At 40.8% G+C, this 23405-nt stretch overlaps 3 protein-coding genes across 3 annotated transcripts; 1 reads left to right on the top strand and 2 right to left on the bottom strand.

Annotated features, from left to right (window-relative positions):
• Positions 1–1025: 1025 nt before the first annotated feature.
• Positions 1026–7083, bottom strand: faf2 (Fas associated factor family member 2). Its single transcript, XM_079167787.1, has 11 exons — positions 7015–7083; positions 6318–6386; positions 5141–5275; positions 4795–4871; positions 4577–4715; positions 4366–4451; positions 3994–4085; positions 2868–3045; positions 2223–2394; positions 1735–1878; positions 1026–1433 (listed from the first exon to the last, which is right to left on the bottom strand). Exons 1-11 carry the CDS (start codon positions 7075–7077, stop codon positions 1251–1253), a joined length of 1338 nt encoding a protein of 445 aa, XP_079023913.1. The 5' UTR covers positions 7078–7083; the 3' UTR covers positions 1026–1250.
• Positions 7084–7747: 664 nt separating this feature from the next.
• On the bottom strand, positions 7748–10119 carry pin4 (protein (peptidylprolyl cis/trans isomerase) NIMA-interacting, 4 (parvulin)). Its single transcript, XM_079167793.1, has 4 exons — positions 9985–10119; positions 9703–9770; positions 8924–9043; positions 7748–8227 (listed from the first exon to the last, which is right to left on the bottom strand). The coding sequence occupies exons 1-4, from the start codon at positions 10019–10021 to the stop codon at positions 8069–8071; spliced, it is 384 nt and encodes a 127-aa protein (XP_079023919.1). The 5' UTR covers positions 10022–10119; the 3' UTR covers positions 7748–8068.
• Positions 10120–10783: 664 nt separating this feature from the next.
• nek12 (NIMA-related kinase 12) lies at positions 10784–12473 on the top strand (the record flags this gene model as incomplete). The annotated part of the gene is made up of 2 exons (XM_079168206.1): positions 10784–11882; positions 12262–12473. The coding sequence occupies 2 exons, from the start codon at positions 10784–10786 to the stop codon at positions 12471–12473; spliced, it is 1311 nt and encodes a 436-aa protein (XP_079024332.1).
• Between the last annotated feature and the right edge of the window lie 10932 nt (positions 12474–23405).

Consider the following 23405-nt stretch of genomic DNA (forward strand, 5'->3'; position numbering starts at 1 on the left):
CTGCCTCAGCGTACGTTTGATAATATAGTAATTACAAAAACATCCCACTCATCAAAATGATGACTTCAGGGTGTCTTTTCACTCATCAAATAATAGCACAGTAAGGAGCTGCTTATGTGATGCAGCGTTACCATAATTAAGTATTGTACATTCTCAATAAAGCCACATTTTTAAAATTCTTTAATTTATAGTTGGAAAATTACATCTTTTCAGGAGCCTATTTAGATGTTACAGGCAAAACAGGCATCTATGAGTAACCACAGGCACACTATGGGCAGACTCGTACTTTACTAGATGAAGCCACATGGAAAACTGTGGCCTCTGTTCAGTATTGTATTTTTTTTTTTTACTTCAATAGCTTGAGGCAGTCTGCTTCACATAGTAAACAACCTGCATTTGGTCATTTTATGACACAGACGAGTCAAAAAAACATTAAAAAAAAAATGTAAGGTAAATTCGGGGATTTTAAATATCTAACTTATGTACAGGTCATGGCTCATTTAAAAACAGGGTTCCCATATTTCCTTCATGTCCAAGTCCACCAACCTGCTCCTTAAAAGTAGTACATTTACTCTCCACACCACGTAGATTAACGACCGTAGCAATGCCAACCACTCAAGACCAGCACTGTGCTTCACAATCATGGTGGAGGAAACATGCAAACTTAGGGGCAAAAAAAAGATTCAATACAATTTGGACACATGGCTCAAACGTCAAGTCTTTTGACATAAAAAATAGCCAATGCAGTCACACCATCATAGAAATCTATACTTCCCCCATGCTGCACCTGTGAGTGTCAGTAGGTATTAATACAACCTGCCTTCGTCAGTTGCTCACACATTAGGTCATTTGGGATATGGTTATAGTTTTGCATAAAGCTATGCTACTGTTTCAGTAGATTTCAGTGGATTATTTATGCTGCAAAAGTTACTGGTGGGAAAGGACAAGAATTACTTGACAGCTAGTAGAGATAATGGAAAACTAACTTCTTTGTCCCCACGTATACAAAGAGGAGTTCAAGGAAGGACTTCAAGAAATATTTATTTTGATAAAATTCAAGACTTTCCAGGCTACTGGGAACCCTGTACACACAACCAAACAAGGACTGGATGCAGGGTGATTACATATTTCCAGGTTATGATTTTTTTTTCCTCAATGATCACTTGTGCATAATGGCCATTTAACAAAATAAGAAAAAGAAAAAAAGGGGAGGAAAACTGGTTTCCATTGAACAGGAGGTATGTCATCTATTAATCTTCTGTAAGGTCCTGAACAAAAAGGACTTCAGAGCGACTGAGTCCCGCCTCTTTCAGTGTGGGAGGGTTGGGTTGCTCTTCAGTCGGAAGGCAGGGCAAGACTCGACGAGGGAAGTTTGTAATGATCTGAAACTTCTCTGGGCTTTCTTTCAAAGAGAAGAGGAAGTCGTATATTACCTGTGAAAGAAAAAACACTCACGTGAATTGGCAAATAACCACTAGTAGTCAATGCGATAGAGAAGAAATGCTTTGGAATGAGACACCATTACAGTATCTGTAACCAAGTCTGTATCACACGAACAAACTAATAAGAGGAATGGGCTGGAGGAGCCTCCGTATACTTGGCAGGACATATCATATGAGACACTAAAATGAATTTGAACAAACTAGCGGACATCGTTCTGAAAACCACCGCGTAAGATAATCAACATGGGTCAACCGCGTGTGTTCATGGGGTCTCGATAGCAGCGGTACTCACCGTCAGAGACTGCCCAAAGAGGAATCGTCGCTCTACTCTTGTATCATTGGGCAGCTTAAACACTATTTTCACACTTTCTGGATCATCTGCAGGTGGCTCTGGGGGAAGACATTCTGACTTCCTCTCCTTCTCCTCTTCGAGGTTCTGGAGTCAAAACAAAAAAGGAAGATCTTTATGCATGCTAAAGGGACAGTGTGCAGCATCTGGTAGCATTTAGTAGTGAGGTTGCAGATTGATGGCAAAGATTCTCTACCCCGATACAGGTCACTTCATTTCATATCTTGATAATTCCTGGTAATTATATATATATATATATATATGAAAATAACCCCATGGTAAAGCCTATTGACACATAATTATGGATGCACCAAACAATTCTTATTTTCACTAAAGAAAGCATGCGTACTAATATCATACTCTATTTCTACTAATAGATCCCCCTAAATGCTACACACTGGCCCTTGTTTGTTAGTTAAAATAAAACTCACTTGTCGTCTTCGCTCCTCAGCAAGAGCACTCTGTAGGACCTTCTCCTCCTCTTGCCTCAGCTGCTCCTCCTCCTCCCTCTTCTTTCGGTCCTTCTCCTGGTCAGCAAGGAGGGAGGCGAGGTAGGCCTCGTCCTGCTGCTGCCTGAGCACCTGGGTCTGGTTCCTCTCCTCCCTGAAACAAAACATGTTCTGCACTTATAAACTGCGAAACGTTTCTGGTATGCTGGCCGGGTGCAGTGGTTGCTTTAGACATTCGGGCTCGTAACAATTCCATCCTAATTCTATTATTACTCATTTTAATTTGCAAGGAGAAAACCCCACAGCATGCGATCCTTCTGCATCAGTGGCGCAGACACACCGGCACCGTACTGTGACCGCTCTGTGTCCTGTAGTGGTCACAGATGCCTCCAGTCGGCCTTCAGATTTTTCCACCATTGTTCAATTTAAAGTCAGTCAATGACGGAAACTATTCGGTTAAAGTAAACAAGAGACAGATTTACTGTGATTTGTAGAGAGCGGACATTTCTCTAGTTTTGAACTAACAACTTAGACAAAAAGTAAAAAAACAACATAAAACTAGAAAAAGACTTGACCAATGAGATGTCTCATGTCAAGCATTCTGATGTGAGTTTATTGATCAAGTACCGTTCCATGCGCTCTGACATCAGATGAGTTTGGTTGGCATCCATGATAAAGGTGAGCTGATTGATGAAGTCCTCCGGCTGAATGACGCCCTCGAGCCTGCCCACCACTGTCATCTTGCGGTCCTTCAGCATGATCATGGCCAGGAATGGGTAGGTGTTCTCTCGCAATGCTTGGGACACTGAAAAACACCCAAATATCACGCGGTCAGATCTCACCGCTTCAACGGCGCTGCTCGTGTACATTTCATTCATCTAATTAGACGGCCGACTCGGCCAAACGCTCGCACACAAAACAAACCACATCCCACTTAGTCATTGTGGTAGCTAGCATGCTATTAGCTTGCTTAAGATTTGAGTTCTCCGCTGAGACTTTAACTAAGAGACATGAGAGGTGAAGGGCATTTTGTTTGTAGCATTAAAAGCATCAACAAATGACATTTGAGAAAGTCAACATGCACATCTCTTCAGAAGCCATCTCCCAGTTACTATTGATGATCCACAGGACTCATTGACCCCTTTATTCTGTTGATGATTTTCACAACACAACACAAATATCTTTCCTTGTATCAGTGTGGTGACAGAAGTTCCAATTAACCCAAAACCTGAAACTATTAACACGATAAAGGACAACCACCTTAAGTCAAAGACGAGGGGCATTTTACCCACATTCAAATCCACCAGTTTTAGATCGTCTCATATCTCCTTAGGAGGCATATATGAAGTGTAACTACATGTGTATCTACATGTGTATCTATTGAACCACAAACACAGCACACCTGGTCTCCTCATTATGACATGCTCTCATGTCGTCCTCTGGGTCAAGAACCAATGATACACGTACGGGAAATGTTTTGTATATAATTCCAATATGTCTGGCGTGCCTTTATCACTTTCTAGGAACCGGTAACTTCCCACACTTCAAGGAAGACATATGCTGAGCTCATCATAACAAGTTATATAAACCGTTTCTTATGAAACCAAAATGTGTTCGGTGCAATCCTAGGTTATATGACGATGATTTTCTTCAACAGTGATGGATATTATTCATGATCAGAGCAGCACATGCGACATATTCACTAACAGCTGACACAAGAAATGGTGGGTTGAATAACAATAAATTTGATTACCTCTGTAGCCCTCAGGCTTGCTGGTTGAGCATGCCCAGAAGAGCATTTGTGTGTTGAGGAAGGTTACGACCTCTTCTGTACATAACGTGGAGCTAGGAAAGTGACAAATGAGTAGCACAAAATAAAGCATTTATAAGGAAAAGTCTGTTTCATGTGTACATGAATAGAAAAACACAGTTTTATATGAATATATTAATATTGGACTAGAGATGCTGTGCCTTTATAACACGTGGCAAAGACTAAACAGGATGCGCCTTCAATAAAAAACAGAAGCAACTGTATGACACAGAAATACAATGACACTGAGCATGTAACACATTCTGATGGCTGACACTCAATCGATGTAGGCATGTAAGGTAATAACTATCGTACCGGCAAAACTCGTCAGTGTCTTGATGATCCTCCCCATGAAGGTACACTAATAAGTAGCGGAGCTCCCGTTTGGCATCATTCAATGCCTACACGTTTCAGGGGGAACAAAAGCAAAGCAACATATTACAATTTCCCCATGTCTGACAACTAAAATTGATTCAGAGCAGAAGAAATGTATGTTTGTAATTGGGCATGCGCTCACTGAACTCACCTGGCTGTATGTTCCCTGGTAAAATACAGGGTGTGACCGACCGTACTTCTCCTCAAAACTATGAATGAAGGACACAACATCTCCGACTGGGTCTGTCACACGGCCACGAGGATCCGGCCTGACGAAACGCAGGGCGAACCTGAAAGAAAAAGGACATTGTGGTGACCAATGGCCGCCCTCTAATCTGCAGCTCCAAGTTTTCAATGTGCTTAAATTACCTGAATATGTCCAGAAGTGTGTAATATGTAAATCTGAAAGGTAGCATTATCAAGTAGTAACTCCATCCTATTAATCCCTGAAAAGAACAAACAAAGCAGTCTATTATATTTAGACAGTAGAAAATAGGTAGAACACCAAATTACATTATGCCACTAAAATACAATTATAAACAACAATATCACTTAGAAAAAAAACTGCTTAGATTGAACATTCTTCAATGATCGGCTTAAAAGTAACATACAGTCACGCTACAGTGTGTCATAGGATGTTACAATGGTTTCACTGAATATTGTAAGAGAAATTACAATATTAAAACACAAACATTAAAAGGACCTGCAGACTTACCCTGGGTTGTGGCCTTGAGACGATGTAACTATATACTCTATGGTCTGCTGTATTAACCTGTAATGGTCTGGATGGTGGAGGGTTAAACACGCTGGGCACTCCTTCCTGCTCATTAAGTCTGTCCTGTACTGCAGCCTGAAACAGATACATTCAAGTCCATCATATTAAGATTCAAGTCCTTCAATAAGCCAAAAGAATAGAATGACAGATTAATCACCAGTACACTAAATCTGCATAGGATTAAAGATGTAAATAGTGTAGGGCTTGGCTGTATATCAACCTTTTAAGGTATATAGATATATTTTCATATGAAATATAACTTGAGACAATACTGTTTACAACAACATAGTTTGATGTTGTGTTAATCCATTTCTTCTGTAAAACTGTGACAGTGTTAGCATCCTCCCTCACGCTCCTCCCTATTCCTGGTCCCTATGAATGTGACAGTGTGTCACCGAGTGACTGACTGAATGATGCTGTAACACCATTGGTTGAAGTGACCGATTACGTTACACCATCCGCCGTTGATTCTTTCAAAATGAATAGACATGACAGTGTTTCTGACTGCGTGATCAATCATCTGATCAACCGATTGATCATACATACAATATATACACAGATGTGGGGTTTTTTTCTTTTTCTGTAGGCCGATAAAATGTAGATTTCCCTATATATGAATTTTCAAACATCAAATCTTGTAATTGTAGGGTATTGACACAGTTAGATGCATATGTTATAAGAAGTATCACATAGGCGTAGCTCTGCGGTCGAGTGACAGAGAGATAGCAGATGCAGAGGAGCAGAGGAGAAATGAACAGTAAAGTTGTCCATTGGTAGTAAACGTACAGTGTAGGTTTCAGTTTGTATATGAATTAACACTGCAGCTCCTAAAGACCAATATTTGAGGCTGTGGGCATGTTCATAACTGTCATAAGAGGAAACCTAGACTAGGTCTGGTCTGTTTGACGAAGTAACATTAATTACACAATAACACTTTAGACGGGTAATCCAGAACCACAATTTGTGTAAAATGGCACAATTATATTGTTGAATGTATTGAATTAAAGCACATCTCAATTATGTGTCTCAAACATAGCGTCGGCATGCCACACGATGTGTGTGTTTGTGTTGTGATAACAGTGCTTGTGACATCTCACGTGTGGCTCTGTCGACTTACCTCTATGTTCCAATTATGCTGTTCTAATGTTCGACGACATTGGTCCATTGATTCCAAACCAGTTAGGTCCTGTTCGACAGAAAGAGAAAGTTAGTCTGAAGGCCTCAAGTTGATTGTTTATCCCAGGCAGTATAACGTTACGGGGCTAGCGAGAGTAAGCTCCCCAAAAGTATCAAGAGCTCATGACGGCATCACTCGTATTGTCACGAAACCAACAATTTGATTTAGCGTAGCTAAAGGCAGTGATGTAGCTGATGAACGTAAATGACAGCTCGATCATCACTGCTGTGCTGTTTACTCAGCACGTCTCTAGTTGGGAGCGTCAGTGGACACGGAGTGGTACCGTTAGCCAAGTTAACGGCATTGAACACGCAGCACGGGTGATGTTGGTTAACACAGTTGCATTTGGTATGTCTTTGAGTATAGTATAGCAAACAGTAAGCAGTTTAAGTAAAACAATGGACCGTAAAGGCTCCTAACTTGTTAGCTAGCTTAGCTAATATTAGCTAGCTTTGCTAACGTTAGCTCTGACTCAAGTTGACGGGTAACACTAGGGGGCTATGGGTAAGTTGACAGTGCAAAAAGCGTCTGAACACGGACGGTTCCGCCTATTTACGGTGACTCAGCACCAACAATTGTGTATTAACATATGGTGGATTAAATAGACAAATGTTATTGTGGAATTTAGGCTGTCTACCTGAAATTGAAGGAGCTTTTCTGTCTGCGCCTGAGATAATTCTGGCTCCTCTGGCGCCGCCATCTTACCTCGCCAATCATCTAGCAAGGCGTAACGACGTCAACGGTCTTTTCCAGATGCTGGCTGTGCTCTCACTGCGTCTACGCGCTACTGCCGCCTAGCGGTCTGGAGGTCATCAGTGTGCTCACAGCACCTTCTCTGGGTTATTAAAAACATGGTCCACGACACTGAAAACTATCTTCGTATTACTTGCTTTGATAGTACTTGATCAGTAACTGTAAGCGGGGGTGTACACTCAACATTGATGCAGATTAGTTAAGGAGATATTTGTACAAAATGAAATGCTCGTCAAACAAGTGACTTTTCGATATTGACCAAATAATTAACGGAGATGAATTGATGCTGCTTTCTTTGGTAAATGTCAGTGTTTTTTTTATATTATTGGTGTTTTATTTGAACAATTATAAAAATTGTTCTCCTTGTTCAGTTCGGACTAACAGCTGGCTGGAACTTATATACATAAACTTTATGTAATTGATGTTTACATCAGTTTTGCCATCACAAATATGAGTCATATTTATAAAATTAAAGAAAAGTAAGACATCACTTGAAGGGCAATGCCTCCCTTTCTGAAAGACTTTAAAGCAGAAGGTTTTAGGAGTGCAGCTGAAACTTCTAATCATGTCTCTCTGTCACTCTCTCATACACACAGAAACAAACATTACGCAATGTGTGCTACTTCAGTGAAAATAGATTTATTTGGCCATTTGTGGTCTGATTTCCACCAACTATATCATTTTAAAAAAGATATCCAGTGAATTATGTAAATGTCCAAGTTAAGCTTGTAAGAATATTCCCCTCAGGTTGAATTGTCAGTCAGGAGGTGTATATTTGACAAAGACAAGATCATTTAATTTGTTCTATTCTTAAACATTCTGTAAATTAAAAAGCAAACATTGCATTGAAACAGTAAGATCAGGAAATAATCAGTTTCACAATATAGCACACCGTCTAATTTCTATGTCATCATTTCAAAGTGTTCAGCGACCCCACGTCACTTTTTCCCCTCCACCATAATGATGTGGTACCCAAACTTTGTCTTGACAGGAGGGTCTGTGTACACTGGTTTATCCATTGAACTGACAGAGAGGGCAAACGCTGCATCCTGGAAAGGTCCAACCATGGATCCTCGCGTCATCCACCCCAGATCACCCTGTCGTGAACAGAACAATCACGATGAACACACACACACACTATGCATCTAATATGGGTACCAAGCCAGGGTAAAAGTGAGTGAAGAGGAGCAACAAAGGCAAAGGGAGATTTTAACAACTGTGAGCAATGCAGGAACTTAAATAAAAACAACTTGAACGGCTTCAGTTTCGAGGCGCACTTAGGTGACAGATAAGGATGCAAGATAAAAGCTTTGTTGTACGGTGATGATTCCAACAAATCAAATATTTACATGGTGAGTAACAGCCTGAAGTTCCCCAGTACCTAAGAGTACACCAGTGTTGTTGTGCTGTGGTGCAGGTGTGAATAAGCAGGAACAGATGTACAGGGTTGGTGAAAAAATAGCACATTTGCTCAGCCAAATTTCTGTAATGAGTAATGGGGGAGTAAAGTATTATTACCAGTCTGGAATTCATCACCCATGAAGACTCATGATGAGGTGTAGGCCTGTTCATCATATCTATCATCTTCCATATTTAACACTACCACTCAGGATGTATTCAGCTTTGTAAAGCTGCGCCTGAATTTGGAGGAAAGCTTTTACCAACTAAACAGTTTACAGTCATAAGTATGTGCTGTGTAGACAGGAAACAACAGAGAAGACCATCGCAGTCAACGCTTACAGTCAATACTGTGGGATAAAACTGCAGCACTGATCATTAGAGCATGTTCTTACTCCTTGTCTCGCTTTGTCTTCACTGTATTGTGTCGCGACTTCACTGAAACGGACTCCGGCCTTCAGTTTCTCCATTGCCTCCATGCATTTTCCATGTTTTTCACAGAGGATGTGTCGAACCTGGGGGAGATGTACAGATCATAAAAACACAGTTAGAGGTTGGGAGGCAACCTATAACTACTGAACCAGTACTAGATCATGTATATACAGGATATGATGTAGATAAAGCTCTCAAATTCCTAAATGTTTTCCGGGCTCTAGCGCTCCCTCTTCTTTGTGGCACAAAGCTGATGTTTTTGCAGCCATAATGCTTTTGTTTTCCAGGAACAGTTGAGAGATTTTAATTATTTTCAGAGAACAAACTATATCTCTGAAGTGTATTTAATAAAAATGTACCTATTCCCATAATTGCCAATTGAAATGCAATGTGCAAGATCATCAAAAAGAAAAAGGGTAGCGAGGGAAAATCTCTACATCATATTATTTCAAAAGGTGACAACAGGTTGTATGTCGTCTATTGTAGAACATAGCACTGTGTACGTGGTCTTTATTGATTCACTTGTTTTGTTTTTACTTCTCATCAGTGATGCTCATGCAAGTGCATTATCTGGTCCAGGCTCAACCACTCATTCAGACATCATTTCCTTTGAGCCCAAAATGACTTTGAGGTAGGAGGAAGAGACGAGGGCAGTCATGGTTTTATTAGAAGACACCCCTGTTATGTCATATTGAGAGTTCGTTTGCAGTGCAGCTCTGGATGAAGGTGTGATTAACGTTACCTTCACAGCAGTGCCTCCCTTTGGTGCTTTCTCTTTCTTGTCAGCGTCTGCACTTCCTGAAGCTGCTCCTACACGACATGACAACACAGCAGCAGTTAAACCAATTAAAAAAAACAAACACACAACATAAAATCATATCGTCGCGAGCAATACTATCATGTTAAATCTAGTGAACTAGCTACATCATCACATGGGAGTGTGTAATACAGTTGTTTGCTACCAGGCTAGTTAATGTGGATGAAACATAACACGTAAATAACAACAGCTTAATGGACCACTAACCTTTACCGCCCTTGCCACCTTTTCCCTTTGGTGGCATTTTAGATTAACATTGACTGAAGTTCAAGAGTTAATGCAAAAGAAAACACTGCGATAGCATGCGCTCATAACATGCGCAGTAAGCTGCGCACTGAGCTCGTGGTTCTTCTTCTTTAACATTAATCGGCACACTGCAGCCACTCGACGTCTATACCGCCACCTAGTGTATTGTACCTCGGTGTGCAGTCTCAAATGATACAACCGGACAAAAACATGATAAAATAGTTTAGGCCTACAGTATATGTACCTAAATGTAATTGTGTAACAACATTTAAAAAGAAGGAAAATGGGGACACGTATATTATCTTTCATTCATTAGTGTCAAGTTCAGTCCGAGGTCTATCTCGGCCTATAATATTGTTATTGACATAGCCTATACTCTAAACGTTTACTATCTTTTTTCATGTCATTAAAACGTTATAATTCATTGGATTATTTAACAGGAATATCTCATTCATTTAGCTACGACATGTACATTAAAGGGTTAAATAAAGGGCTATGTTTCATCTGTAGTCCCCTGTACAGATGTTGTAGTAACCCTAATAAAGAAAGTCAAGACAATAAACAACAAATAGAGAAGTATTGAACTCTTTTATTTACTTCCTGTTCCATTTCACTTCGTCGGAGGCACAGTTCCCGTGGCAACGAGACTGAACACAAACGCTCCGCGACACGTGTTGACAGCTGGTGGAGCGCTTCCCACCGCGACGCTGTTTTTAGTCATTCTCAAGGAGCTTTTTATTCGTCGCCTCGGAGACAACACATGGAGAAGTACGAGAAGGTGTTGTGTCTGGGCAGGGGAGGAGCCGCGGACGTGTTCCTGATGAGGCACGTAGAGGGCAAGAGCCTGCACGCGGTGAAGAGGATCAAAGTTGAGGACACGAGGAGAGCAAAAACACAGAGGGCAATCCTCCAGGAGGCTGAGATCCTGAGTCGGTTGGAGCACCCTCACGTTGTAAAATGCCACGAAGCCTTCGCCAACACTGACGGATTTATTTACATTGTGATGAACTACTGCGATGGGGGGACATTAGATGACAAAGTGAAAGAGAGGAAACCGACGGAGTTTTTCACAGAGGATACTGTGATGGGGTGGTTTGTACAGGTCGCGGTGGCTTTAAATTACATACACGGGGCTAAAATACTACACAGGGACATCAAAACATCAAATGTACTGCTAACAAAGCAAGGTATGGTGAAGTTAGGGGACTTTGGGATATCCAGAGTAATGACCAACACGGCGGACATGTCATCCACATGTGTCGGGACACCCAGCTACCTCAGTCCCGAGCTGTGCCAGGATGTCCCGTACAGCTCCAAGTCTGATATCTGGGCTCTTGGCTGTCTGCTGTATGAGATCTGTGCTCTCAGACCCCCGTTTGCAGCCACAAACCTCCTGAGTCTGTTCTACAAGATCACCAAAGGAGAGTACGATCCCGTGCCCAGCAGCTATCCTGACCACATCTCCTCCTTGATCCAGAGGATGCTCTGCCTCAACCCAGAAAACAGGCCAACTGCCGCCCGGATGCTGAACACTGCCTATGTGCAAAAGCACCTCGAGTCTATCAAACACACAGTGACCAACTGTGTTCATGTGAAAAGCTGTGACATAAATAAAGAAGTAAAAAACTCCACACTACAGCAAGATGTCCTCGGCCCGTCCCACGCATGGGAAGAAAAAGAGCACACCGTGGAGGCCGGTTCCAGTGATGTGGAGGATGAGCATGGTGCTTTGTGTGTTGGAGGACACGACCACTGTGACTATCCCGAGGACTTTGATGAAGAGGAGAGTTTGCCCTCTCTTGAGGAGCGCAGCGAGCAGCTGGGGTCGCCGATGAGGAGCGATTCTGCTGAGCCTATCGGTAATGTGGAGATGCAAAGTGAAACAACACTCATGACACCGTGTAAAATACCCAAGTCCTTCAATCAAAATCCTACTGAAGCAAAATGACTCATTCTGCAGCAAAATGGTCTGGAGTCTTATTTTATTACATAGCCTGTTACATTGTTATTGATGACTATAGTGCATGAAACCATAGGCATAAAGACACTGGTGTAGCTTGAGACGGAGCTAGTTTGAACTACTTAGGTCAACACACTGCACAGTGTACACCTGTCAATCATTCAGTAGATACATGACTCATTGTCAAAGATCATTTCAGGTCAGCATTGATGAAAAACAGCCAGCTGTGTACAGGATATTCAAAGCAAAAGCCTGGAACCCTCCTTTCTCTCTTGCAGTATTCTCCGAGGCTTCCGATGTCTCAGGGCAAGCCGAATATCCAGATGACTTTGAGGAAGCCGACGTGGAAGAAGAATATGAGGATGACGCCGCCTCAGCTCACGCTGCTGCTCCTCAGCAGCCACATGATGATTCAGTGGAGGAGGAGTTTCAGCTCTGTGATGCTGGAGGATTGACCGTCACACTGAAAGCCCTGAAGGAAAAGGGCTGAAAAAAAGGGGACGGCTATTGCGATGGACCGCAAGGTGAAATAAAGGGACCGTAGGAAGTGGGACGGGGAGATATCTGACAAGTGCCTTGTTTGTGAAGTGTTTTATGCAATTGCTGTTAAAAAAAACAATGTTTGAGAGAGCCCATAGGGCTGAAATAAGATGTGTTACTGAATATGATGATGTTGAGAACACTTGGTGGGGCTAGAGCCAATGAATTCCTGCTCAGCGCGTGCTGTGAGTGGCGTGAATATTTCTGACTGAGGTCTTGTGATTAGCATCAGAAGGAGTGCAATGGTGGTGGTGGTAATGATGAATGAAAGAAATGACTGGATTATCGTACACATTTCTTCAAACTCATTTTATATTCAACAAAAGCTTGTACAGTAAATATCCGTTCACTTTGATATTTGATTATTACAGAAACAATAGCACTAGCAGGAGGTCCCAGATGTTTGATTCTCATCTTTTTACACATCCAATGCTTCATATTGTATGTATTATATTCTCTCAACTTTCTCTCTTTGCTGTGTTATTATACAAGATTTGAAATGAACCAACTTCAGTTTATCTTTGCCTCAAAATGAGATAAAATTACGGTTTTGCATGCAACTATGCCTCGAAAGGAAGCATGTGGTGTTTGCAGCTTGCCACAAAGATGTTGTGATAACCTGAAATATGACTGAAATTAAGATAAATGATCGAGAAGCATATTTAGAAACTGCAATACAAACACAAACTGGACTTTAATCTAAAAGCCCACCTACCTACAGTAACACAGGTTTGTCTGAAATGAACAAAATAGAATGAATATGACTTGAACAGTCTTACGTTACATAAACTGTTTCTAATTCTGATTTCCGTGTCTATTTTGTGGATTTGGTAAATTGTCAGATTCTTCCATTCACACACGCACAATTCTGATGGGCCTGAGATCAAACCAGGTAGCTGATGCTCCTGTCTCTCCCTGTCATGAATTGAATGACTCAGTCCTACTACGTGGAAATACAAACTAGTGACAAATTAAAGGGAAAACCAACATGAAGTGTCTCCGTAAAGGTGTTGGTCCACCATGAGCTGCCAGATCTGCTCCTGAGATCTGGTGACAGATTAACAACATTAGTCATGTTTCTCCATTCATTTATTCAGGTTTAATTTGTCACCTGTACGTTTTCACCGCGAGCTTCATTCTACAAGCATTTTGGTTTTTCTTTTCTTTTGTCCCACTGTGCTGGTTAGTGGAATTTGAAGTCCTCAAGCTTTAAATCGTCCTGACTTTCATTCGTGAAACAACTTTTGCTCAGCGGAGAAAAAGCCATGTGGCTTCCGACCTCCCTTTGCCCATAAAAGGACACCTCGTAGTAAACAAGCACTTATGTAATATAATCTCATACGCTCCTTCCCTTCATTATTAAAGCGATACTTTGACATTCTCATCCTTAAAATGAACTTGTAGTGACATTATCGGGAAAATGTTCGGCTTCAAAGCTAATTTGTTTCCGAACAGTAGCCTACTCTCTGACCTGACGTTGTGCACGTGCACACACTCAGATTGTCGGTTGTCATTGTCAGCAAGTAAGTTTACTCGCATTCACGTTGTAACACAGCTGACAGGTACGGTGTGAAGCAGACTTTATAAGAATCATATTTCACCAGTCACGCATTTATAGTACAACTCTTTCAAGTACATATCTTTAACATCTTGATTTTAGTTAAAATTTGAATATGACACGCTAAACGCTTAAATGCCGCCTCAACGGAAATGCACGATTCACATTTTTATCAACACACGATCTCTCATGAGTTGACCAAAGTTTTTCCCGCTCGTAGTCAGCAGTCTCAGGTTCACCCACCTACATTATATTTACTTAGCGACACAAAGCTCACTGCAAAGGCCTCGACCACACACTGTACACTTGGGCGAAATGTTTCCCATATGAGCAGAAAGGGCAACTACGTAGCACACGTCATCAGTTCGTGAAGGCGAGGTCACTGAACGGTGTTAACAAGAACTGTGGACAAGCATTTGTGCTAACGCAACTATTGTTGCGTTAGGAAGACGTGATGGAAATTGGTCTTGGAATTGTGACCGCCGACGGCTGTAGATCTGTTCTGCCATTGCTTCTGTCACTTCTTTCCCTCTGTGCAAAGATTCCCCTCTTGTGCGCGGAAGAACACTGATGTTTCCCATACACCTGCACACTCATCTGATTCTTCATCCACTGATGGTGTTAAAGACAAGAGCACCACGACTAACTTCCATGATGACAGCTGCACAAACGTATTGGCAGTGTTCCCACATTAGACACAGTATGAGTCATGAAGTTGCAGCTTAAAAAAGATCTAAAAAGTCACCACAGGTGAACTTAAGTCAAACGAATTAGACAATTACGAATGTTTCATTATTCACTTTTGATTATATCTTGTGTTGTCACTCTATTCGCCCATTCATTTATACATGATAGATAGATAGATAGATAGATAGATAGATAGATAGATAGATAGATAGATAGATAGATAGATAGATAGATAGATAGATAGATAGATAGATAGATAGATAGATAGATAGACAGACAGATAGATAGATAGATAGATAGATAGATAGACAGATAGATAGATAGATAGACAGATAGATAGATAGATAGATAGATAGATAGACAGATAGATAGATAGATAGACAGATAGATAGATAGATAGACAGATAGATAGATAGATAGATAGATAGATAGACAGATAGATAGATAGATAGATAGATAGATAGATAGATAGATAGATAGATAGATAGATAGATAGATAGATAGATACTTTATTCATCCCCAGGGGGAAATATGTTAATTTCAAATATGATCAAATAGCCTAAATAATGAACATAATACATAACTGATATAAAGTCATATTTCTGCCACTTTCCCACAACTGATCAATTGCCAATGGGCACGAACACTGCAATTAGTTTCTAATGATTCATTCTATTATCAATTTATTTATATAATTAAGGCTTCTTAAACTATTTGGGTGAATGTTACAGGCTATAGTGTTGAGACTTGATTTACCTTGAACTTTGACATTATTGCTGGCTCTGTTGTCCTGACAATAATAACACCACTACACGCTATCCGATGTAAAATCCTTCAAGTTTGTTACAGTACAGCTGCGGACATGCCACTAGCATGGATACAAATATATATATATATATATATAAACATAGAAAGGCTGATAGAAAATGTTATTATACAGTTACATGGATTTTTTAATGAACTGGTTTGCAGGACGTTGATTATGTTTGTTCCGTCCCGGATATTGGAAAAGCCAAGCTGCACAATACTCGAACCACAGGAAGGCCAGAGGTGGGACACAGTACACGCAGTTTGACTGATGATTACCCCCGCATGGTTTCAGGATGTCCACGATAACGTCTACTGACGAATAACAACATCAGTTTACGATTTGCCAAAAAGAAAGAATAAAATGATGTATTGGGGTTGTGGGTTCAAGCTGATGTTGACTTTCCTGAGCCCGTAACCAAACACAGCACATGTGGTACTTTTTCCCAACTTTGCCGCCATAAAGGCATCTGTATGCTTCAACCGCAGCACCTAAAACCCCCACCCACCACTCTTTTGTGACATCAAATTTGTGCGGAGGTGAGAAAGTAGGCATGATTTGAAGTTCTCTCTCCATACCCTGCTGGCTGCTCGAATCCGATTGAAGATACTGGTACTTGCATAATGCAAGTCTGCACAAGACATTTAAAAACAACGTTCACTATATCTTATTGTATCTAAATGTGGCACTTGAAGAAGTTCAGCATATTTGATCAAGTTGATGTCCTTGCATGATTCTCGATATGTTTGTGGTTATACCAACACGGTTGAATGCACTTATTGTGAGTCTCTTTGGATAAAAACGTCAACTAAACAAATGCAAAGTAATGTTTTTCTGTGAGTGCACCTTTGGGAGAGCAAGAGGATGAAGGCCCACTGGAGTCAGCCTCCCGACTGTTTGGTGTTGATTTAGTTCACTAGACACAACACAAAATCAGTAGTACTTGTGCTGTGACAGTACATTTACTGAATATTACGTATCCCAGTTATTTCCACAGCTCCCTATATCTGATGTTGATCTGTGATTAGACACAAGATGTGCAAATATATACCGTATATATAATGTCTCCAAACACCAGACGTGTCGGCACATGTTAAAATAAATTAATCTTAATAAATATTGAATACATTCACTTTGATAATACTAATCAGACAGTGACTATTACATTAAACTTTGTAGGCATTTCCCAGTGAAAATGTAGCAACATTAACAACACCTCACATGACATCACTGCTCGCATTCTGTTTAGGGGAAGTCCCCGCCCCCTCCCTTTCCCACTAACTCTTAAACAAATGTATTGTTGAGGTGACAGAGTCAGCATCACTGTCGAACTGGCCCGAGTCGTCCGCGTTGTTCATCCACTGGACATGAGGGGGAATTAATAATTACGTGGTGGTGTGAAACAATCATCACCGGTTTTTTTTCTCACCACAGACATTTTATGAGTGGGTGAGAAAAAAAAAAAAAAAAAAAAAGCAGAAGGGTTGCCCATCTCAAGTTTCTTTTACATCTCAAGAACATCCTTCCTTTTACTCGAAGAACTTGCTATATTTTGCTCTTGGTCATGCTTCCTCTTGTCAAAGAAGCACCAGTTCACTCGAGGACATTTCTAACAGTTGTAGTAGTGATCACCTCCAGCACCAACTGGTGGATCAGAGAGGATTTCTGGAATATAGCAGCCTCTTGAGAGATCTACAGGTCATTAGGTCACTGACCGTCTCGTTGTATGACGTCAGCTGAGAGAGAGCGCGCCCACACTCTCTTATCACAATCTTTGTGACGGCAAACGGAGCTGTTCACGAGGGGAATCCAGTTTAAAAAAAAAAAAAAAAATGAGTGCAACCTATCATTGAATATTAATAGATTAACTACATCACTTCTGGACCACAGAAACTACAGGGTTGCTGTGAAGATGATGATGTTTATTGTAACAGTATGAGAAGTTATACATTAACCCCTTCCTGGACAAAATGACCAAGATTTCTTACAGTATAATACAACAGAGGGAACCGTGTTATATTCTGTTTTATATATTCACATGTAATACACAGTGCCATACAGTATAACAGTAGGATACTGCTAAACCTAACCTCACAATTGAACATTACATGGCTTTAAACTCTGTGGTCATTGTTTTAGATACATTTTAATTCACAGATTTAATATCATACAACAGAATATTGGAGGCTTCTTCTATTTGCATTTGTACACGCAGCTCCTACATAACATCTAGACAAGCAAATAAGTGTGTAAGGTATACAAAGTTACATCTAGAGCCCCTATCATCTCATCAATACTACACAATGCAGGGAAACAAGATGTTTGCCACTCAGTCATAACAGAGGTGAGGAAATGATTTCTTTTGTTCCGGTTGAAGATAGTTTGCAGTGCTTTCTTAATCTTTCACCATAAGATTTGAGTTACTTTTTTAAAATTTTTTTAAATAGGCCTAATTCTTACTAACTTTAAAATGGAAAACTTGCACATTACAACAACTTCAAAATAAATAATTTGCATTTCCAGGTAGGTGTATTGCACTTGACTTCCTTTTCCTGTCTGACCTCTGTGTATAAAAAGAATGGGCAGATAGTGATCACTTCAGTACTCACACTTATAACAACCAAGAGAAGCTGTTAAAGAGAAGAGAGAGAGAGAGAGAGAGAGAGAGACAACGCTGCATTATGATGAAGTTCGTGTTCGCCCTTGTTGTCCTGTTGCATCTCTGCTTCGGTTACACAGTAAACATGACCTTGAACCTTGAGATTAAGAACAGACTGGATGATCTCAACAGCCTCTACAAACTCAACAACGGCAGTATCACATTAGTAAGTATAGCGCATTGATACTATCACACATGCTTAGTGGCTTCGCTCTCATGTCTCTCAATGACTGTTAACATCATAATCTGAAACGTGAAATATCCAGTGCTCAGTAAATTAATTGAATACATTTTCTGTCCTTATAGCCAGATGTGATGCACGTGCCAACATCACGTTCATCCCGTATGAACATAAATGCAGTAAGTATTGCACCTTTACAGGACTGCACTCTGATCTTCGTGTTACGTTGAGCTCGGTTCATGATCACACGTGCCTTGTATGATGGTTTGATAACTAACTAACTAGTGTATTATTTTCGATTGCAGTCTTCCTGTGTGAGTGTCTTTGTCAGGGATCTGAAGCACGTTCTTGCCAATGTGACGGTACACAAAGGGAGCGAGCATATTCTCCAAGAACTTAAGGCAAGCCTGCAGGCTCTGGACCCGAAACCAAAGGTTAGCCAACGTGACGTCTTGACAGACACCGAGTTCTCACTGTCGACTTTGTGACTGCTGCATCAGTCGTGGTATCCGGGTGCATTATAATCCTGAACCCTCTCCGTTTCTCTTCCAGATTGACCACAAATGCCAAACGAGGCAGAGCACAAACAAAGGCCAGAAGCCTTTTCAACCATACATTAATTTCCTCATGAAACTAAACAACTCAAGGAAAAGATGAAGACCACGATTTTCTGTTACAGGGCTGCTTGGATTGTTTCTGATTAGCTATTTGATATGAATGTATTACATTTGAATTTTTATGCATTTTTTAATTCAGAACTTTTCAAAAATTGCATTTGTGTATTTATCAGTATTATTTATGTCTATTTATTTCTAAATATATTTATTTATTTACATAAAACTACAGATTCATGCAGACATTCCTATGATGTAATCAGCCAATTGGATGTGACAAAGTAATATTCACTATGTGAAAAACCTTATTTCAGTTCAGAAATATTGTGCTGCTGTCTTCAAATAAATAAACTAATTTAATAATTTGTTCACAATGAGTATTTGTAAATCCTTCACTGATATGTTCAAACAACCAACGTTGCACTATTTGAATGCCAAAAGGGAAAAAAAGCGACTGATTCAGCCTGGATACCTTCTTACAGAATAGAAAGAGCTAAAGTGAATCTCTGTCTCTTGTATCTATTCTACCCATCTGGAGAGCAGTACAACTTGACATGTTTGCGTGCCAGCACACAAAAACACACATGCACTCAAATGAACCTGCAGAGATATGCATGACTGATAAATATGCGGGGCCATGTACTCACACGTGAACGCATAAACACGCAGCAGCAGCAGCAGCAGCAGCAGAGGGCTGAGGTTTTTTTAACATGGTGGTTCCTAAAACAGCTTGTTTTGCTCTCAGCTGTCTTACTCATAGCCCGTGTGTGTCTTGAGGGTGGCTGGTTACCTGTCATCCCATATCAGACAAAGAGCACTCAGGAGTTTGGTCATGACTGGAACAGCAGCACAGGAGATCTTAAAGCTGTATCGGCAGTATCAGCAGTCTCCGTGAGGAAGCATGTGATGACTTTGTGAAAGGCGTCTGCAGTTGAGGTTTGCTTTGTCCGTTCTCACGGACATCATCTCCTTCGTGGAATCCTACTGTCAGAAGAGAGCAAATGATTAAATAATAGTTATACTATTGTTATTAGTATTATTACTATGATGATAATAACCACACAAATAATTATAGCAACAATAATACTAATACAAATAACAATAATAATTCTAAAATTTAGTACAGCACCTTTCAAAGTACACGATTCACAAAGACCATTTCAAGGATAAAAACATATTTTAAAAAATAAACAAATGCAACCATAAAACAGTAAAAACAATCACTAAAAACTAATTAAGAACAAACAAAATGACAAACACTGGGCAGCACAAGGTGACACAAAGGCCAGTTTAAATCAGTGAGTCTTCTTGTGCGTGACACGACTTACAGGAGCAGCAGCTGCACCTTTTAACACAGAGAAGTAGCAGAGCAGAAGGCAGGTGGAGAAAGACGCTCTGAAGTATAGGCCCACAATGCACCTCAGCTTGCCTGTCTATCCCTGGTCTCACCTCTGACCTTTGAACTCTCAACACTGTCCGGCTGCTGTGTGTTTGATGTCTTTGGAGCAAGGCAGCAGTTTGAATCCCAGAAAAAGGTAAAACCATCTTTTTTTATAAAAGAATGACAACAATGAACACACGATCATAATAACCAGAGGGAGAAAAGGACACTGATGTTTTACTTATTCACAGGCTTTTCGGCCAATTTAAGATGGTCCTTGAAAGGGAGGTGGTGGGCAGAGCACAGATATTGATTAACTTGAATTAACATGTCAAACATTTGATTAACCCTCCTGTTATGTTGCGGGTCAAATTGACCCGTTTCAAAGTTTGAAAATCTAGAAAAAATATTTTAAAGTACTTTTTCTGTACGAAACTTCTTCTGCTTGCCTTAATTAGGGTAATCAACGTGAAAAAAATAAAATAAAAAATATCATGTATTTGCAACCCCCCCCCTGCAGGTTTATATAACAGAGATGATGTTCGGGTCAATTTGACCCAGCAGTGAAAGTGGAGGCTGTAAGGGGTCAGAAGGGTCAAGTTTAGACCATTTCTTTCTTTGAAAATGTGAGACAAAGTATCTCTTACTCCTCCCAACATGTTTCACCCCATTTCACACACACACACACACATACACACACACACACACACACACAGGTGCGGTCTCACTACCGCACCTGTGTGTGTGACACAAACAAAATTGACCCGAACCGATCTGTCAAGACATTAAATATGAACAGTATGTAAGGGTTAAAACAGAAATTGTTGTTCTTATACATATATATTTATATGTATACTTATATTACATATAAATATCATTTGTGGGCTTTACACAGAGCAAGGTTAGATGTTTTCCCTCTGTTCCCAGTAGTTGTGCTATGCTAAGCAAAGCTAACTGCAGCCTCATATTGAATGAACAAACGTGACAAGTAGTATAAATCTGCTTCATCTAACTTTTGGCAAGGAAATGTATTTCCCAAAATGTCGAGCTATATTATTTGACATCGCAATTAATTGACAAATTTCGTCCTCTATTTCTTTGGGATCAATCAAAAGCTAGATTTGACTTCTTTGTCATAAATGAATAGAAAAATCCCTATTATCTTATTACCACTCACTGTCAGAGTTGTTTATTTTTGTATAATTTGCATTAAGCATTACAGAACATAGTGAGATATGGTAAGGGAAATAACAAAAGGAAAATGATATTTGGGTAACATACAGTATGTTCTTTCTTATCATTATCATTCCTTGAGTCCCATGGCTTCATTAAACGCCTCATAGTGCGGATGCTTGAGAAGGAAAAGGGTAAAAGCTGTTTCTTTTCCTCCTGTCAGAGCTACTTACATCACTGTAAGGTGACAGCTGGCATGTCACGATTGTTTCTGCATCCCATGATGCTCTGCATGCAAGGTACCAGCCTGAACCGAATGAAACAACTATGGGCACGCTGACAGACATTGTCAGGATTTTTACAAGCGGTGCATGTTTTATCGGTCAGAGGGAAATGATGATGACTGCAGCTGAAGGTGACATTGGTCTGCACATGACACAGGTCGATGAAGAATGTGAGTTTCTGATTTAATCTTCTGTTTGAGCATAAATCTGTCTTTCATAACATTTATTTTTTTAGTCATTATAAACCTGCAGAGAAGTAGGTGTGTGTGTGTGTGGGGGGGGGGGGGGGGGGGGGGGGGGGTTATGCCCCTGCAGCTTGATTGCAGGCGCAACGTTCTCTTTCTCCATTAGGTGGCCCCAGCGCGCCACTGCCCACGCGTGATAGGTCCCTGGTCCTGATTCAGTTTTATAACCTGCATCTTAATTTAATTAAACTACACCACGGTGCAGATTTGACTGGGTCAAATTAAGAGATAGCGCTGCTGATAACAGGTGGGTTCAATCGGCACGAATTATATTTCAAACCTCTAAACTCTGCACAAGAGGCCACTCAGTCACGACAAGACATGTGTTGCCTGCTGCACCGTGCTGTACATTATGGGCAGTTTAACTGGATTCGGTCGCCGAAGGGGCCACAATCACGTGCTCTCATCCCTACTGCACTTTCTCTTGAATGGGGCAACGTCAGAGCGCCGGTGTGAGTCTGAGCCGCGGGAGCGCACACAGTCTCCGGGATTTGGCCGCAGACGCGAGCAGAGGCTGCAGGAGGACGCAGCGAGATCGTTGACGGCTGAGTGACATTTGAGCGCTGTTGTCTGTGTGTTATTCATTCATTAACAGTCAGCGATGTGGAACCAATCGAGGATATACTGGGGCTGTTCTCTGGTTTGTTTTGTCGGACATGGAGACTGGGTGCCCTTTGGATTGACTTTACGCTGCGAAGTTCTCGTGGAAGCGATGGGACGTTTATTTTGAAATATTAAATCAAGTGACAGCTGGCCGCGTCTGTGTGAGTGAGAGGTGAGTAGTATATGATGATGGAGATTAAAATCGATTTTTGCTATGCATGCACGTGGGAAGGGGTGTGACTTTTTAATCAGCCATGCCTTAATAATAACATTGCGCTCATGGGAAAATCCTTATTTTTTTCCGTTTGAAATCGGAACATCAGCATGCCAATGCACAATATAATCGGCTGTATGGCATACGTGTGCACGTGCAATCAGAGACTATTCACAAGAAACTAAAAGAAAGTATTTTTAACCAGAGTTGCATTTTACAAGACAGGAACAATTATCTAAATTAATAGCCAACATTGTATAATTAATGTCTTTACTCCACAGGACCGCTGATGACGTGAGCGGGCAGGGGCAGGGAAGAAACTGGGCAGACAGAAGAGCTCAGGTCATTACACGGAGGAATTGAGTGACCACTACCTCTGTGGCTCAAATGATGTCGAATCTAACTCACGAAGTCAGGGGGGGAATGTCCTGCCAGGAGGGCGTTTGCCTCAAACACCTCATCCCTCAGCATTCAT

The sequence above is a fragment of the Pholis gunnellus genome (assembly GCF_910591455.1).
Source record: "Pholis gunnellus genome assembly, chromosome: 10".
Taxonomy (NCBI): domain Eukaryota; kingdom Metazoa; phylum Chordata; class Actinopteri; order Perciformes; family Pholidae; genus Pholis; species Pholis gunnellus.

Excerpts from the sequence above, each read along its gene's own strand:
- faf2 (XM_079167787.1), bottom strand. The coding sequence starts at position 7,077 with ATGGCGGCGCCAGAGGAGCCAGAATTATCTCAGGCGCAGACAGAAAAG. Across the intron at positions 4,452-4,576 it reads ACCAGGGAACATACAGCCAG|GCATTGAATGATGCCAAACG; the intron begins GTGAGTTCAGTG and ends TGAAACGTGTAG. Across the intron at positions 2,395-2,867 it reads ATGTCAGAGCGCATGGAACG|GGAGGAGAGGAACCAGACCC; the intron begins GTACTTGATCAA and ends GTTTTGTTTCAG.
- pin4 (XM_079167793.1), bottom strand. The coding sequence starts at position 10,021 with ATGCCACCAAAGGGAAAAGGTGGCAAGGGCGGTAAAG. Across the intron at positions 9,044-9,702 it reads AGGGAGGCACTGCTGTGAAG|GTTCGACACATCCTCTGTGA; the intron begins GTAACGTTAATC and ends CATCTCCCCCAG. Across the intron at positions 8,228-8,923 it reads AAGACAAAGCGAGACAAGGA|GGTGATCTGGGGTGGATGAC; the intron begins GTAAGAACATGC and ends TGTTCACGACAG.